The 17,076-nt window shown below is 33.5% G+C and overlaps 1 protein-coding gene across 5 annotated transcripts; it reads left to right on the forward strand.

The window, feature by feature from the left end:
• Positions 1 to 551: 551 nt before the first annotated feature.
• LOC133782074 (separase) lies at positions 552 to 16,818 on the forward strand. Of its 5 annotated transcripts, none has more exons than XM_062221237.1 (27): positions 573 to 1,339; positions 1,820 to 1,997; positions 2,078 to 2,185; positions 3,734 to 3,868; positions 4,003 to 4,490; positions 4,930 to 5,038; positions 5,132 to 5,257; positions 6,100 to 6,387; positions 6,463 to 6,579; positions 6,918 to 7,139; positions 7,253 to 7,375; positions 7,527 to 7,673; positions 7,811 to 8,179; positions 8,257 to 8,343; positions 8,499 to 8,762; positions 8,947 to 9,070; positions 9,180 to 9,971; positions 11,055 to 11,292; positions 11,930 to 12,032; positions 12,413 to 12,607; positions 13,434 to 13,486; positions 13,590 to 13,819; positions 13,903 to 14,146; positions 14,461 to 14,821; positions 15,421 to 15,642; positions 15,745 to 15,832; positions 15,948 to 16,818. In XM_062221237.1, exons 1-27 carry the CDS (start codon positions 588 to 590, stop codon positions 16,460 to 16,462), a joined length of 6,678 nt encoding a protein of 2,225 aa, XP_062077221.1. In that variant the 5' UTR covers positions 573 to 587; the 3' UTR covers positions 16,463 to 16,818. The 5 variants fall into 5 exon arrangements, with proteins under 5 accessions (XP_062077225.1, XP_062077221.1, XP_062077222.1 ...); XM_062221238.1 differs by having other exon boundaries at positions 13,906 to 14,146; XM_062221239.1 differs by having other exon boundaries at positions 7,262 to 7,375.
• The last annotated feature ends 258 nt before the right edge of the window (positions 16,819 to 17,076 follow it).

Genomic DNA, 17,076 nt, shown 5'->3' on the forward strand with positions numbered 1-17,076 from the left:
CCCAACCTTCATCCCAGCCACGTCAAATCCGACACCTTTGGTCACCCCAGTCTCTGTCCCAACTCTGTCCAACACCCAAGCAACCCAGTTCTAACAAAAGAAGAAGAAAAAGTAGAGAAGAAAGTTTCGAAAAAATTCAATTTATGTTTATGTTTTTTTAATATTAATTTATTTTTGTTTTGTTTAGGATTTTTGTTTAAGATTTATTTAATTTTAATTCCATAAAGTTTTATTTAAGATTTTAATTTTGTTTTGTTTAAATTTTTTATTTTTTTCAAATTAAAATATTATATTTTTGTACTATTTCTTTAATTATTTATTTTTAAAATTAACTAAATATAATTAATATTAAATTTTTAAGAAAAAATGGAGGGTATTTTGATTATATTGAAAAATTATTTGACAAGAATGGTGCTCAAGTATCGTTGTGTCACATGGTATATATTTTCATTTAATAAAACATAAATTCCGATAGATAATTTGTGCAAAACACATATCCTAATTCAAATTAAAAGCATATTAGTACATTTATAAATAATTTGGGGAATTTTAAAAATAAATATGAATTATTATTTAGCTGGTTTTAAATGAAATTTGAAGACGCTTGGACACGAGCGAATTCGCGCGCCTCCTTAACATCTGCAAAACCCATTTCACACCCACACATAGACTGTTCCTCTCTTCCGATCACCCTATCCGCCATGGATACCTCTCTCATTTCCAAGCTAGAAGCTTCGGACTCCGTCGGTATATACTGTCTCTTCTCCCACCATCTCCGCTCCTTCTCAGACCTCAAAAATCTCAAGAAAACTAAGAAATCCACCGCCTCCAAGGACGAACAGTCCCTTGCTCGCTCACTGGCGAAGTCTTTTCTTCCCTTCCTTAACACCGCCCTTTCTGTTCTCCCCAAGCGCCTCGCTGAACCTTCGAAATTCGGTGCCGAGCAATTGGCCGTGGAATTCTTTGATGTTTACAGGCTTTGCTTGGATTGCTTGGACTCCGTTTCTTCGCAGCTTGATTGCAAACCCCATACCGTACAAGCTCAGAGGGTTCGGATGGTGCATTGTTTGGACACCTGGGGCCGGTGGAAGGAGGCGGAGGAGGAATCTTTGAGGGTTTTGGAGGGCCTTAGGAGTGTCAGTTCCGGTGCTGAGTCGGCGAAATCAGAGCGAAGTTTGCTGCCGGTTTTAGGGAAAGGTAGTGCCGATAAAAGTTTGGGATTGCTGATTGTGGAGATTGTTGTGACGCTCGTGAAGTGTGCTTCGATGGATCGGAGTAAGGGTTGTGAGGACTTTAGGAGAGTACTTCTTTTGATGGAAGAAGCAAGGCCGTGGTTCAGGTAAGTGAATTCGTTTGTGTTGAATTTGAATGGGGATTTCTGGTAAGAAAACAATTACGAATTCAGATTATTTGATTTTGAATTGTTGATGTTAGTGACAAAACTTTAGTACTGAAGCTAGAGACTCGCATCGTTGATTGTAGCTAAGTATCGTTTTGACCATAACCAGTGATAGCATAATTTGCCTGCTTGAGATAAAAATTATATCGAATTATCCAGTAGAGCTGATTACTGTAATTGCTTAAGGTGTTGTATATTGTTTTGAATCTACTTTTCTGTATCAGAACTTAGTCCGACTTTTAAGTCTTAGTCTCACTTAAAAATGTGGTATTGCTGCCTATATAAACTATTTACCTGTTTCTGGGTATACACTCAAATCATTATATTGCATAAGTTCGGATGATTTGCAAATGCTTTAGTAATGATGTTATGATTTAGACAAGTAATTTCCTGATTGCTTTATCTCGATTTTTATGTCAGGGTATTAGATGCAAATGCATATGAGAAGTTGCACAGGATTCTTGTTTCCCACTTGGGAAGGTGCACTCTGTTAATTGTTGGGGACTTAACAATCATTGATGACAATTTGGCACGTGATTTCTGCTTTACAACTATGGCCGAGCATGCCAAGTCATTAACCAAAGATCAAATGTACAAGGTGAACTATATTTTACACTTTTGCAAGGATTTTAGAAGTGACCTTACATTGATTAGTCTGATCAGTTTTTTCACTTGCAGTTTGCTCGTAGGTTATGCTCTTCTTTATTCTCACTACAAGATAGCAGATCAACTTTGATCATTGATATACTAATAGGCATTATGGATTCTCTTGCCCATGATGGAAAGGTAAATATGATGACTATAGTTCCATTAAGATGTATTTCTTCCATGTTCATGGTTATGTGTTTAATATTTCAATACTACTATGCTTACTTGCTTATGATTCCGTGACTTGATGAACTTTGGAAAGTATTCTACCTAATTAGCTCAGGAAAGTTTAGGAGAAAAAAGTATGAGTCAAACGATGGGTAGTTTGCAAATTATGGGCTCTGTGAGAAAAAGTTAGGAGTGATTCTTGTATTTATTTACCATTGTAGTACCTACCATTGTTTTCCCTCTCAAAATACTGATTATCACAGTAGAGCTGAATGGGGGCTTCATATTTATTCTTCAATTCCCCTAATAGGCATTTGATCCATATTTCTTCGCACACTCCATGGCCATGGCTTTATACTTTGCTTCTGCGCTACTTCTTGCAACCAATGTTTGCTTTTTAATTTGCCATGTAACCGCATTACCCCATGCAATTGTACAATACCCAATACCCAGATGTAAACACCCAGGTCAATCTGTATCTGTGAACATGTCATCCTTGCAATTTGAATTAGTAAGAAGATTTTTGTAATTTTAGAAACTCGTATATAAAGTGAGTTAAAACAAATTTCTATTTCATCACTTAATTTAGCACAATTTTTTCCAACTCTCAAATTTATTTATTAAATAATACCTTATATCTTTCCTTTTTTGGGCATAATACCTATATCTAATCGACTATGCTAATTTAAAATATAATTATCTCATGTAGATATTATAAATATATATTCAAATTTAAAAAGGGAAACCTTTCAAAAAATAAAATAAAAGGGTAAGATTTCACTCATATGCATAAAACACCAGCAAGAAACAAATTATGTTAATCAAACATACTTTTTAGTATTTTTTTTATAGCTATCTCAAACATAAAAAAGTACTTGGTAGAAGAGTAGATATTAACTTTCTAATTACTTTATTCTTTTTTTTTTTAATTTTTGTATATTATGCAATTAGTTTTATTTAATGGTTGTAAATAATTGAACTATGGTAGTCTAGTAGATATTTGAAGAAGTTATTGCATACAGTTTATTATAAATGGTTTTATCATTTTTTTCATATATTATGAAGAAAGCTGCTATTTGGTTTCTTTTTTCAGTTTTATTGTTTCATTTTTTATTTATTACAACGTCTTCTGCACTTGAGCTAGGTACTAATGTGCTAAATTTATACATCTCATTCTGTTTTCTTCATTATAATTTTTTTGAGCATATATCGAATGAACATGTTTATTTTTCTTTGCTATTTGTTTTATTTGTCTACTGTGATTTCTTTTTAGCTTATTTGATCAATGAAATTAGTTTTGGACCTATGTTATTTATCCTTGATGATACTGCTGTGAATTTGAAAGTCAATAATCTTGATGTATTTTGTTCTTATAAGGGGTTGAGGGTTTTTGTGTAATTAAGTAGATACCTTGTCCTCTCTTTGTATTTCTTCTTCAAATAGTAATACTATTGTCTTTGTCCAGAAACAAGTTTGTCGCATATGAAATATGAACAAGAACAATTTATATTTCTGCAGGTAGAAATGGAAAACAATGCAATGGAATTTGTTGAATTGGTTGCTTATTGTGCCAATAAATGTCAAGCAAAAAGCCCCAATATTTGCAATGCCATTGGAGCCTATCTAAACAAAATAGCAGATGATTTCGATCAGGTAGCTTGTTATGTGATGTTCTTTGCTGAATTTTTATGCTTATGTTTTTGGTTATATGTGCAATTACAATTTTATGACTTAAACTATTGTTCTAATAATTAATACTTCATTTTTTATTTTTTATTTTTGGGTAGGTGAAGACACCCTTTTGTTTGATTCTAAGGCTTTATGCTAAGGGGTTGCTTTTTATGCATTTCAAATTGAAGTCAAGATGTAACGATCCTGCATCATCTGGAGGTGTAATAAAATCCTTATGTGATTCAGTGGATACCCTGAAGAATTTATCGTGTTTACTTTGTTCTTTAGAAAGTTACTTTAATATTGGGTGCCAAAATAGTTGTCAATCCTCGAGTGATGATTTTAAGGATGCCACTTGTCTACTATCCTCACCGTGTATATCTCAAAACGAGGCATGTACAAGGATGAATCATAAAGATGGAAAGGCTTACCTTCTGTCTTACTTAACTGCATTGAAGTACATATGCCTGCCGCTTGCAGAATCAGTAAATTCAGAAAAAAAAGAGATAATAATTGGAAGTGAGGCTGCTGCTGTTTCGAGCAAACTTTCTGACATACAGGGGGTGCTTGATCAGTTTTGTAATGTTTTCCTTTTTTGTAAAAGGTAATCTCACAGTAGTATTTCAGTGTACTTGTTTCAACCCTTTGGATCATATCACACTTGCAAGCAATTTTACTTTCCGAATTCTGTGTACTTTCATATTCTGATTTGTTTTTATTTTTATATTTATAAGTGTGGATATATTAGTGGTGAAAATTGCATCTGGTATTTTCCTTGATTACAAATTTTGTTTTTTTTGGAGAGTAGCTGTGCTCAGATGTTTTCTTTTGTTAGAAACTTCCCCTCATTTGAACATTTTTTCACTTTCTATTGTTAAGTTGTGTGTATTTGTGAAGCCTTTGAAAGATTATTCTCATGAGAATAGTTTGGTGCAGCCTATCTCAATGATGTCACGTGAAATAATTGATGTTTACTGAGAAAAACACATTTTTCCTTTGTAAACTATGTTTTTTATGAGACTCTGAAATATGCTCTTCTCTAGGTGTAAATGTACTTCTGAAGGAGAGAGAGATGGATTTGATGAAAGCAGTATTCTGAGTATAGCTGTAGCATTGTTTATTGTCTCCATCAGAACAAGTCTTAATATGCAGGTTGGCATATAAGATGTTGCGTGAAATCTTCAAACTTTGTTAAGACACTAGTATTATATGTTTAACTGATTTGCATTCCTTGTCTTATTTCAGAAGAGTGTGCACTTACTTAAAGATGTGATTTCCAGTGAATGGATTCAACCTCAAGGGTTAAAATATCTCTATTGTTCTCTATACAATATTGGTGTAATTCTCTACAGGAACAAGCAACTTAAAGAGGCAAGTCATTTATATTATGTAGTGTTATTTATGATTCAAGCTGTGTAAGGCTTAGCTTCTTTTGTTTTCATGTGCTTAACTGGTTCTTATGCTTTTGCTAACTCTAAGTACAAGTATTATTTTCTACTTATTTATTTTTTGTATTAGCATTCAAAGTTCTCTCTGAAAATTGTCACATCTCTGCTTTTTTACTTATATTATTCTATAGTGCTCGACCCTTTTTTTTCCCTTTCAAAGATACCGTTTGATGTAAGATTTGTATTTCCTTATTTTTTGACTTTCCTTGTTTCTTATTTGGTTACAGAAAGTTATGTTTTTGTTGCTTATATTAGCTAAATTGCACACTACACTGCTCTTGCCATTCATCTTGATCACAGTGGATTCCTTAAAGACAGTTCTACAAATATAATCAATATAAGAAAATGGGAGAAATGAACATATCATTAGAAACTTTGTTTTCCTTTATGCCTCCATATTTGCTCTTTGGTTTTTCTGGCATTTTAGGAGTTTCTGCTATGCAAATCTGGTTCTCTTGGACAAGCCATTCTATTCAAATGAGGATAGGTGCTAGACTAAAGATAATGGTGGTGGTGTACTGATGGTGGAGACTTGAATGAGTGATAATTCTTTGTTATTTATGTTTTTGTAACTCTGTGTTACCTTAATAGTATATCTTTTGATAAGGACTCTGCACTATCCATCTACTGTGTGGCCAAATAATTAGGTTTTTGCATTTTTTTTTTTAATATATAGATATTTTCACTCTGTTTGTGTTTTTTTTTTAGTAATAATTTTGTATTCAATGCACATTCTTGTTAAAGGTTTTCCATTTACATTTGTAGGCTTCAAAGGCATTGAAGTTGAGTTGTACGTCATCATGGACTTACGTTCTACATCTTTGCGACATGGTTTTACGGAAACCAGAGGAGTCCATTTCTGCAGAAGATTCTATTATCAATTTTGTTAACGAGTCATGTACAAAAACTGCTTTTCTTTTGGAGGTTCTCCATCAATGTGACAGTAATAAGATGAAAAAGGTAATTGCAGAAAGCCTAGAAAATTGGTCAGTTGCTGCAAACCTATTTAGCAAGCTTCCAGGTCCCATGCCTTTGGTGAAACAATGGGTGAAGGTAATTTCTTAAAGATTTTGATGTGTTTCTTATGATTTTATTGTGCATGTTAGCTCATTGCTATTATAATTCCAGAACGAATTGAAAAGACATAAAAATGCTGATGTTGAAGATGCTGCATCATCCTTGTACCATGTTTTGTCATCTTCAAAAGAAGTGTCAAAGAGAGCAATGGGAGTAATCTTGGAGCAGGTTAGGTGTTTTTGTGTTAAATATTCCTACAGTTTTTTTTATTTATTTTTTGAATCATATTTAATGAGTTTCAGTGTTTCTAAATGTTGAACTGTTGTTATATTCAAAAGGGGTAGTTCAAATAGTCAGGCTTGTAGTATGCTCCTATAAAGTTTGAGGTTCGAGTTCCCATTGGCCACCTACATAGTGTTATAGTTTCATGCTCCTCAAATATTGTAGCATCCAAATTTTGGGGCTCGATAGAGTTTGGGGAATTTCTTGGTATGAAAAAAAAATGTATTGTCATGATCCCTTAAACAGTGACTGATATTCATTTCATCTTCCTCTGAAAATATTAGGAACTTCTTGCCTATGAACAAGTGACTGCTCTCCAACCTGAGCTGTGTCAGAGAATGCAAATGAAAATTATAGGTCATCTCTTGGAAGAATTGTGTGTTACTTCAGAAAGTTGGTTACAGAGATCAAAGATTTTAATGATAAAGGGAAGAACATTAAGGCTCAATGGAATGCATTGTTTGAAGGATTGCATTCAATGCATGTCAGAAGCAATATCTTTGATTGTAAGATAACTAATTTTCACACTAAGACTGTGATTCAATTTTCTTATTTGGCCAATTTTTACAGGGTAAATGATTTTCTTTCGTGAGTTCGATTTTTGACTGACATGAATTAGTTACTGAAGCAGAAAGTGATGTCTGGTGGAAAAAGTAGCTATGGAGTCGAACCTAGTCATCAATTAGCTGTGGCACATTGCCTTCGGGCATTCTGCACTCAGGAAGCAGAACCAAATTCAAAGGTGTAGATGCAAGATAAGCCAGTCTCAAAGAATTGAGTTTATTATTATTATTGTTATTATTGTTATTATTATTATTTAATATGATTTTTGTGAGGTTGGGAGTGAGAGTTATTTTATACTAACTGTTTGCTTGGGTTTTTCTTATAAGCAGCAAGTCCTGGAAGATATCAGAATGGCAATTAACTTATGGTTGAGCATTATTACTCCAGATTGTTTCTCTGCTGAAGAAAAGTGCTTTGGAGTGTTCGAAAATATGATTATTTTACTGTATAGTATTATTGATCTGTTATCAGTTAAGGTTGGTGGGTTGGTTGTTTTGATTATGTGTGTGTTTTAATCTTCTCCTTTCTTACCTTTTGAAATAGAACAATATGCTTATCTTAATTTCTTTGATGACAACACTATGCCTTTTTTTTTTTTTTTTTTATATTCTAGGGTTGCATGGGCTATCACAATGATATATATAAGCTCATGATCAGATTATTTCATGGGAAAGGGGTTCCATTGGAGAAGTTCTTCGCTGTACTGTGGGAAGGTAGGAGGACAAGACACGCTCTCTGCATTTCACCAGTTAATGATGCATTCTTAAAGAGCTTAGCCGATCACTATGATGAAGATACCAAGTCTATTGATTTTTGGATAAAATGTTTGAAAGGATCCCGACCCTTGCTAGTTGGATTCCAACATAGTTTCTCTTGTCTATCTGCAAACTTTCCTCGAGGTTCGCTTGAACACGAAAGTTTTTTTTGTTCAGATATCAGAGAAGATGAAGTTGAAAAAGTTGCTTTTGAGCTCATTTCAAATGTAAGGTCATCACAAGTAGCCACTATGAGCTCTTATTTTTCATTGTACTATTTAACACATCTGTTGTGCTTTTATAGGCTCCTGCTTCCAGTTCTGTTTTTGTGGCTAGCAATCTTTTCTATGATTTGAGTGAAAAACTTATTTCAAATGGGCATATAACAAAGGTAATATGCATAACATGTGTTTTCCAACTTTATTTCACTTGACTTATTTGTTTTTATTAACTTGGTTTGTTTGCCATTTCTTAGTCTTATCAGAAATCTGGATTTCTCTCTCAATGTTCATTGTAATTTATCTTTATTGATCTTGTACTCTCCAGGCTCTTTTTTATGCAAAACAAGCTCACCGGTTACGCAATAAAATATTTGAAGAGAAATTTAAGTTCTCTGTGAAACACCATACTGAAATGTCCAACGAAACTAGGGAGGTTGCTCAGAAGTTTACCTACAGCCTTCAGGATCTGCAAGTGCGCAGATCAGTTGCTAATGACTTTTGGTCCTTTGATTCTATTTCATGGGACCTGGAAAGTTGTTATCTTAGTCCATGGATTGCACTTCAATGCTACCTTGAAAGCACGCTTCAGGTTTGTCCTAAAATACGCAAATTTTAGGATTCACTGCAATCATCATTTATTTTTCATTTACACTTATTTATTTGATCATTCATTATCCTCTTTTTGTGATGCCTTATCATCTTTTTGTAAAGGTTTTGTTATTTGTTTTTATATCAAAAATACTTTATTATTTGATCATCTATTTTAACTGTAGGTTGGTATCACTTATGAACTTATGGGTAATGGATCTGAAGCTGAAAGTCTTTTTCTTTGGGGAAAAAGTATATCCTATGCACAGAACTTGTCACTATTCATGATTGCTTTCTCTTCTGTTTTGGGTATGAAATAAGTTTCTCTATCCTTTTCTTCTTTATTCCAACTGTTATTTCTTTATCCTCTGCATTGTTTAACAAACATGATAATCAGCTAGTTTGCATTTTGGCTCAGGTATGCTGTACTGTAAGAAGCAGCTTTGGGATTTGGCAGAAAGAGAACTTCAAGGTGCTAAGCAATACTTTGATGACAGAAGCTCAGAAATTTCTTGCTTAAAATGCAGATTGATGCTGAAGATAACTATTGATCAGCATCTTGTTGACTTATCCCAAAGCATTATGGATAATTCCAGTAGGAAATTATCTATGGACACTTCATTACATGCTGAGACTTTGTATAAATCAGCTATTGATCAGCTAAATCATTCTGATTGGACAAGCTCTGCTAGTTTACCTAAAGAAGCTAGTGCTGGGAATATTGTGCTTCAACTTGTAAAAGACGTTGACTACAGTGTTAGCAATACTTCTGCTCACACTGAAGAAGCTCAGCAGGATATAAATAAGCCCTCTAGAAAGGGGCCAAAAGAAAAAAAGGAAGTTAAAAGCTGTAGAAATACACGGAATTTAACAAAAGTTATGTTGAAGGATCAAGATCTAATGCCTGAGAAAACTTTTAGATCTACTCGTTCCAAAAATCAATCCTTTCAGAACAAAAATATCTCCAGCAACATACAAGTTGGTGGTGAAAATGATAGCTCTGGCACTTTTAGCGAGAGGGATTCGGTGTTGGAAATTAAAACTAATAAGATTGCTTTTGGGAGTGAAGACATATGCTTTTGCAACAAAATGAGGTGCTGGCACTGTGTTCATTTGGAAGTTACAAAGAATGGATTGATTGTCAACGCTATAGATATGAAGTGGGAATTTGTCCGCCGAAAGCTTTTGCTAAAGCTACTCACAAGCTTAGGTATGGGTATTTCTGCAATGATTTTTAGCTGGTTTTACTTGCATGTATTTAAGCAATAATTGCATTCACGTAGATGCAGTAGAAATGAATGCTACACAAAATCCAAATTTTATCAATAATACTATTTTCCTTCCTAATAAAAAAAATCACATTTTAAACCCACATTTCTCTAAAACTCCCCTCCCCTTTCAAGCTAAATTTTGCTCAAAGATAAAAACCATCAAGAAAATAGAAGTTTGTAATCAAAGAGTTTTTAATTATTACAAAAGGATGGGTTTGGTTTTTGACTCTTAGTCTGGTCTTGTGGGAAGGTATGGGGAAAATATTGGCACCATGTATTAATATATATTTTTGCTGAGAAGCCAAGTATATAGCATATGCAGAGTTTGGTACAGGAAAATAGTATTTGAGTTGAATGGGGATTACTGTGCTACATATCAAATTATAGCATGTGCTAATTTAGAGACAATTGATTCCTTTTGCAATCCGATGGTTAGACAAAGAAGAAAGCTCCAATGTGTAAGATTAGTTTTGTTTCATGATTAGGAAGGAAAAAAGAAAGAAAAAGAAAAGAATTACGAATTACTCCACACTCAAGAACTGTTTCCAGAATCCACAACTAAAACTCTTGAACAAGTACAAGAAAATCCCTATTCAATGTAGCAAAGCCTTCATCACAGTTAACTTGATTCTAAAATTTGACAAAATTAATGGTGTTTCTTGACCATAGTTTTCATTCGTTACATTTTAGTAACATACTTATGGTTGACATTGACTGCACCTAAAACATAACCATTACTTCTTTTATAAACAATTATTATTTTAATACATTGGTTTACTGTAATCAATGTCATGAAATCATATCATTGCCTTCAATTGCTGATTTGCTTAGCAGAAATAAAGTATTTAGAATTTGTGAACAGAGTAGTTTGTATCTGAAATATGGCTTGAATATTTCCATGATTACTATAAAGTTTGGGCATAGTGTTCTGAATTTAAACTCAGGAATAGTGAATGGGAATTTCGAGGATATTTTTAAAAGCAGTTTGGTTTATGTTTTTATGTTTATCTATCCATTTTCAGGAAACTACTTCGGGAATCGTGGTCAAATTCATGAAGCACACGAAATTTATTTCCAAGTTTTATCAATCATTGTTAATCAGGGTTCTTTCCATCTAACGAGCTCATCTATTTCTCTCTCTCACATGCTTGATATAATCAGGAAGGAAATCCCGGGGGATATATTAAGTGTTGAGCGTGCAGAAGTACTATACAACATAAGTTGGTTTTCTTTGAAAGGTTACCATTCCAGAGATACCAGGTACTGTTATAGTAAGTTTTATTATTTACGTTTTCTTATTTTATAGTAGCTTTCTTCAAATTTTGAAAGCAAACAAAACGTGGTGGGAATTTTTTGTTTTATGTTTTTTGAAGAAAATAAGAGCAAGGGAAAACTCCCTCACTTATGACTCAAAAAAGAATTTTTTTTACAAAATCATCCAAAAAAGAGAATAAAACAAAAAAAACCTATGCTTTATTTATATTGGAATGCAAATACCAATGCTAGGATGTTAAGCCTCTGTAAAAACTGAAAGAGCAAATCCTAGTGGGGGAAAAACTCTTGGGAGAAAAAGTGCACTTGCTGTACAATTTATGACTTGTCTAAAATGAAAATAATCATGGGCAAAAAAGGCATTAGATACAATTGGATGATAAAATATCCGGGCAATAAGATTACCAGGAAAATTTGGAGAAGCATGTTTAGTCAAACACATGAAGGGGAAAAGTATAATGAAATAAGTACTCTTTAATGTTGTTTCACCAGTTATCATTCTAAAATTTTGGGAGAATTAGCAAATAAACATAAGGTTATCTTTCTTTTATATTTGAAGTAGCTGCAACGATTGCCATCTTATCACAACTTTACAACTAACTTGCTCTGTGGTATTGTTTATTAGGAATAGTTGCTGTGATTTGTCTCATATTCAGCCACAACATATTATCTCCTGGTTGATGCATGCTTTTGTACTATGCCAGGAAGTTCCTATTCTCTTTCAGAAGGTGCTTTTTTAATATAAATATATATCTTATTTCTTTTATAATGCTCATCATAAAATATTAAATTTTTGAAATATATGTATCAATCTTTTCTCACCAATTTCACACTGGGATTTTAATGGATTTTTTTTATAGAAAAGTTACAGGATTTGTTTTGTTTTTTAATATGTCGATGTCAACATTTGAATTTTGAAACAGAACTTTTTCACAGCTTATGAAAGTATGAACAAGAGTGAGCTTGTCCAATTTTAACCTTGTTCTTAAAATTGATTAAATAGGAAGTGATCCTCAAATGCTATTCATATGTACTACTTTTATTTTCTGTATATTTTCTTGCCAGCCTTGTGTGCTATTGGAGATAACTGATTTTTGAATCTCAATAGGTCTCAAGGTTGCTTGCTGTTATGTTCGTACTTGCTGCCTCTGGTGAGCTTTGTTCTCTTTCTTCTTCCAAAGAAGTCTCTGAGAGTCATTGGGCTTCATATTTTCACCAAGCTTCGCTTGGGTCTCATCTTAATTATCAAATCTTTACTAATAACAATGGGAGGCATAAAGTCCAACATCTTGTGGATGCTGAGGTATGTCCTAAGTCATCTAATCCCTACGTACTTAGGAAAAGCTACTAATTATAATTGAATTTGACGATATTTCTGAGGTATTATCTATTTGTGCTTTATTTTATTATATCATTTTTATCCATTTCATCATCTCTGAGAAGCTTAGATTGATTTCCTATTATTTGAGAAAATCTTGTTGCTAGATTTTTTTTAAAAAAATTATCAATTATAATTACTTTATATTAAAAAAAGGTTTACAATACGTTATTAGATGTATCTTACTTTTTTGAAAGTACCTTTCTTGCACCTTTAAGGTGTAGTATAGATCTTTACCAACATTCAAGATGCATATGGCTATGGTATATTATAACTATATTGTTTGAATTTGCTTTGCCTACAAGGAATGCATGCATTTGAGTTAAGGTGTTCATCCAATCTAATCCAACTCCTCAATATATATATTTTTAGTCTTTTTGTGTCTAAGGGATTTACATATTTATTATCTGACTTCTAAATTTTAACATTATTTTCAATATTTTCCACAATATTGTTAAAAAGAAACATATTGACTTCCTGATATTTTGTTGAAACATTTGGTCAATATTTCTGCAAGAGAAATGCTAAGGAAACTCTCTATCTTACTCTCTTTGCACTCTTCCATGTGAATGCTTTCTAAATGACATTGTTAAAAGTTTTATAAATAATTAATAAAATCCATTTGTCAAGCACTCACACGAGAGAGTGCAAAAGACAATATGAAATCAAATTTATTTGGCACTCCTGAAATAATACACTTGGCATTTTTTTCATTCTTGTTCACAAGTAACAAAATAGTTTTTACTCTCAGGATTCAAGTAGTACTGGCTCAACTTGTCGGGGAGCAGAAATGCAGAAACCTAGGTCTGTACAATGATTATACAAATTGAATTATTTGAGAGTAGGAATTTTCAGATTATTCTAAAAAAAATTTATGCTTCCTACCTTTGTTAATACTTCTATACAGGTTTGCACCCAAGTCTACACAAGATTTTGAAGAATATGTAGAGAATTTTTTTCAGGGCCTTCCTTGTACAACTGCAATTTGTACAAGTATGCTTGGAGGTTCTTTTGCTAATTTATTACAAGAGGTCCTACAACAGCCTTCATGTGTCAGTGCATGGATGCTAGTATCACGTTTGGACTCTAAGAGTCAACCTATTGTTGTCCTACTTCCAGTAGATTCTATATTAGAAGGTATTTTCTCAACAAATAATTATGCTCACATAGTAATACATGTCTCGATGTTTTTTTCCTAAATAATTGCATCATTTTATCAGAAGTTTCAGATGATGCTGAAAGTTCTGGCTCTAGTAATTTATTGCAAAAAAAAGATTCTGGCAAGCATTGGCAATGTCCTTGGGGCTCCACTGTGGTGGATGATGTAGCTCCAGAATTTAAATTGATATTAGAGGAAAACTACCTATCAACTTCAACGTCCTCTTTAGAAGATACAAAAGAGAATAGGAAATTATGGTGGTCGTGGAGAAAGAATCTTGATCATCGCCTAGGTGAATTCCTTAGGTATGATTCCTTACTCCCCTCTGGCCTCGCATATATTCCTCCTCATTTATTGTCTTTACTTTAATAATTCTTAACTTGCATAAGTTCCTCGGAAAAGGAAATTCCTCGGAAAAGGAAACACATTTTTTATTCTACAAATATTTTTATATATATATTTTAATGTTCTAAATTCTAATTTTATAGGCTTAGTTGTGGTAATGATTACCTTGTTCCACAAATGATAGTGTAGAATAATATAAAAAAATCGTTGCAAGCGCTAACTCTGAGAAAGAATACACAATGCACACTGGTTCTTACCTTGTTACGTGTGTCAGGAAAGTAGAGGATATATGGTTGGGACCCTGGAAATATTTACTTCTTGGGGAGCGCTCTAGCTGCAAGCACCTAGAGTCTGTACAAAAGAAGCTGACTCGGTATCTGAAATCCAAATGCAAATTGGATGTAAATGAGAGTCTTCTTAAAGTTATTCTTGGGGCTCCTAGCGATGCCTTTGATGAAGAAGGATTCACTTCACAGCTATATTTGAGTAAGGCTTGCTACATTGGTAGAATTGGTTGTTGTGAGAAACTGTCTAGTTTGGCCTTGGAACAAATATGTGAAGCAGTGAAGGAACTTGAAAGTGATGACTTTATGGATCGTCAACCAATAGTGTTAATACTTGATTCTGATGTGCAGGTGAGTATTTGAGTTTTTAAAAATTGAATCATGCTTTTTCCACAAATTCTTCACTACTTACATGGTTAAGGTCTTGCGTAGATGAAATGAATAATAAGAGAATTAAATGAACTAGTTTCTATTATTTTCTTTCATCGTGAATAGGAATATGTAGATGGCTTGCTATAATTATTTTTGTAGTCCCCCAAGTTACTCTAACGTTGGGTAGACTTGTTAATGATATTTTTCATCTTGTTAAAACTATTCTGATTGACTATTCATGATTTATCATCTGTGGTTCTCTTATCTGTGCAAGTAAATTGAAATGCTTCTAAGATATATTTTTCTCTTCTGTACCAATGTAGTTCTATGCATCCAAAGAGTGTTTTAGCTTTTAGTAAATATTCATGACACGGGTTTTTGTTTCTTGTTTCATCATTTGTTCTGTTATTCATGCTAGTAAGTTGCTTAAGAAATATTCTTCTCCTTCCCTAGCAATGTAGTTCTAAGCATTTTCTAGAAAATTTGCTTTTACAACCCAGTCACTATTATTTTAGTTTATTAGTATTATTATTATATTTATGTTTTTCCTGATAACTTACTGGCTAACGACCACTCAGATGCTTCCATGGGAGAATATTCCGATACTAAGAACCCAAGAGGTTTATCGCATGCCTTCTATTTGGAGTATCTCTGCAAGGCTAGATAAAAGCTATCACGACCAAGTTAGAAGCTTCCCCTTCATAGATCCCTTGGATGCATTTTATCTATTAAACCCTGATGGTGATCTTAGCTGCACACAAAATGAATTTGAGAATTGGTTTAAAGATCAACAGTTGGAGGTAAATTTCTTTTCCTGTCTTCTTATTTAGGAAAATCATAAACAATCACTTAAATTAAATTTGATGCAATAATGAATCATTGCATGTCAATTGACCACACAGGGGCAGGCTGGCGTCGCACCCACTGCTGAAGAATTAGCTGTGGCATTGAAAAGTCATGACCTCTTTATATATTTCGGGCATGGAAGTGGTATGGTTGCTTAACTTATTAATCATAGTTGCTTGATTATATCTTTTCAATGTATTCCTTGAGTGGCCATAATTTTGAACCATTAAATCACGTAAAAGTACTTATGGTTGTACAGGAGCACAATATATTCCAAGGCATGAAATTCAGAAGCTGGAAAACTGTGCTGCAACTCTCCTGATGGGTTGCAGTAGTGGCTCGCTGACACTGAACGGCTGTTATGTACCCCATGGTACACCATTATCCTATCTGCTAGCTGGTTCTCCTGCGATAATTGCCAATCTATGGGATGTCACAGATAAGGATATTGATCGATTTGGAAAGGCCATGCTCGATGCCTGGTTGAAAGAAAGACTTGGTACCTCTTCGGGTTGTGATAAATGCAATGTATTATCAGAAGAGCTTGAAGCTTTGAGCTTGAAGGGTAAAGGCAATGCTAAAAGGAAAATCTCAAAGAAAAAATTGGCCGAAGCTAGCGAGCTAGATCTTGCCATGGATTGTTGTTATCATAGACCGAAGATTGGATCTTTCATGGGTCAAGCTCGTCAAGCATGTACATTACCTTTCTTAATTGGAGCATCACCTGTATGCTATGGGGTTCCAACAGGTATACGGAATAAGAAGGATTTATAGTATCATGCAAAAATGGAGTTTTTTTTTAAACCCTTTTTGGCTAGCCTAGGATTGTTGTTTTTTATTCTAGCTTCATCACTCATAGTTTATCAAAATTAAATTGCAAACTGAAAGTTCAAAAGAGCCTTAACCATAATTAATAAGATCAACATCTAGGTATGAACATAGGAAACACCATGTGGCGCCGTCAAACTTTGTACCTTTGTAGAAATTTGCTTGCCATTATTAGCCCCGAGCCTTTATTTGGCTCTATACCATCATGTAAATGCTACCCATTTTTCTCATGGGTTGAGTATTCAATTTATATTGTAAATGTAAAGACAACTATATAATACATCGAAATTATATTTTCTATCTCTTGCTTAGCTTGAAATTGTCTGTTTAATTGTAAAATGATGGAACAGTGACGCTACAACAATATTTGCACGATCAATAGACTTTACTTTTTGCGTATGAAATTCCATTGAAGTATCATATGTAGATTTTAACGTGTTTGATATTAGAGCAAGGGTTTCATTTAGTAGCTGAAGAATAAAACTCAGGAAGAACAAAGGTTTCATTTTGCATGTTCATGTATTATGATTCTATTGTCAAGCAATATATTCGCACTAACG

This window comes from Humulus lupulus, chromosome 6 (assembly GCF_963169125.1).
Source record: "Humulus lupulus chromosome 6, drHumLupu1.1, whole genome shotgun sequence".
NCBI classification, from domain to species: Eukaryota; Viridiplantae; Streptophyta; class Magnoliopsida; order Rosales; family Cannabaceae; genus Humulus; species Humulus lupulus.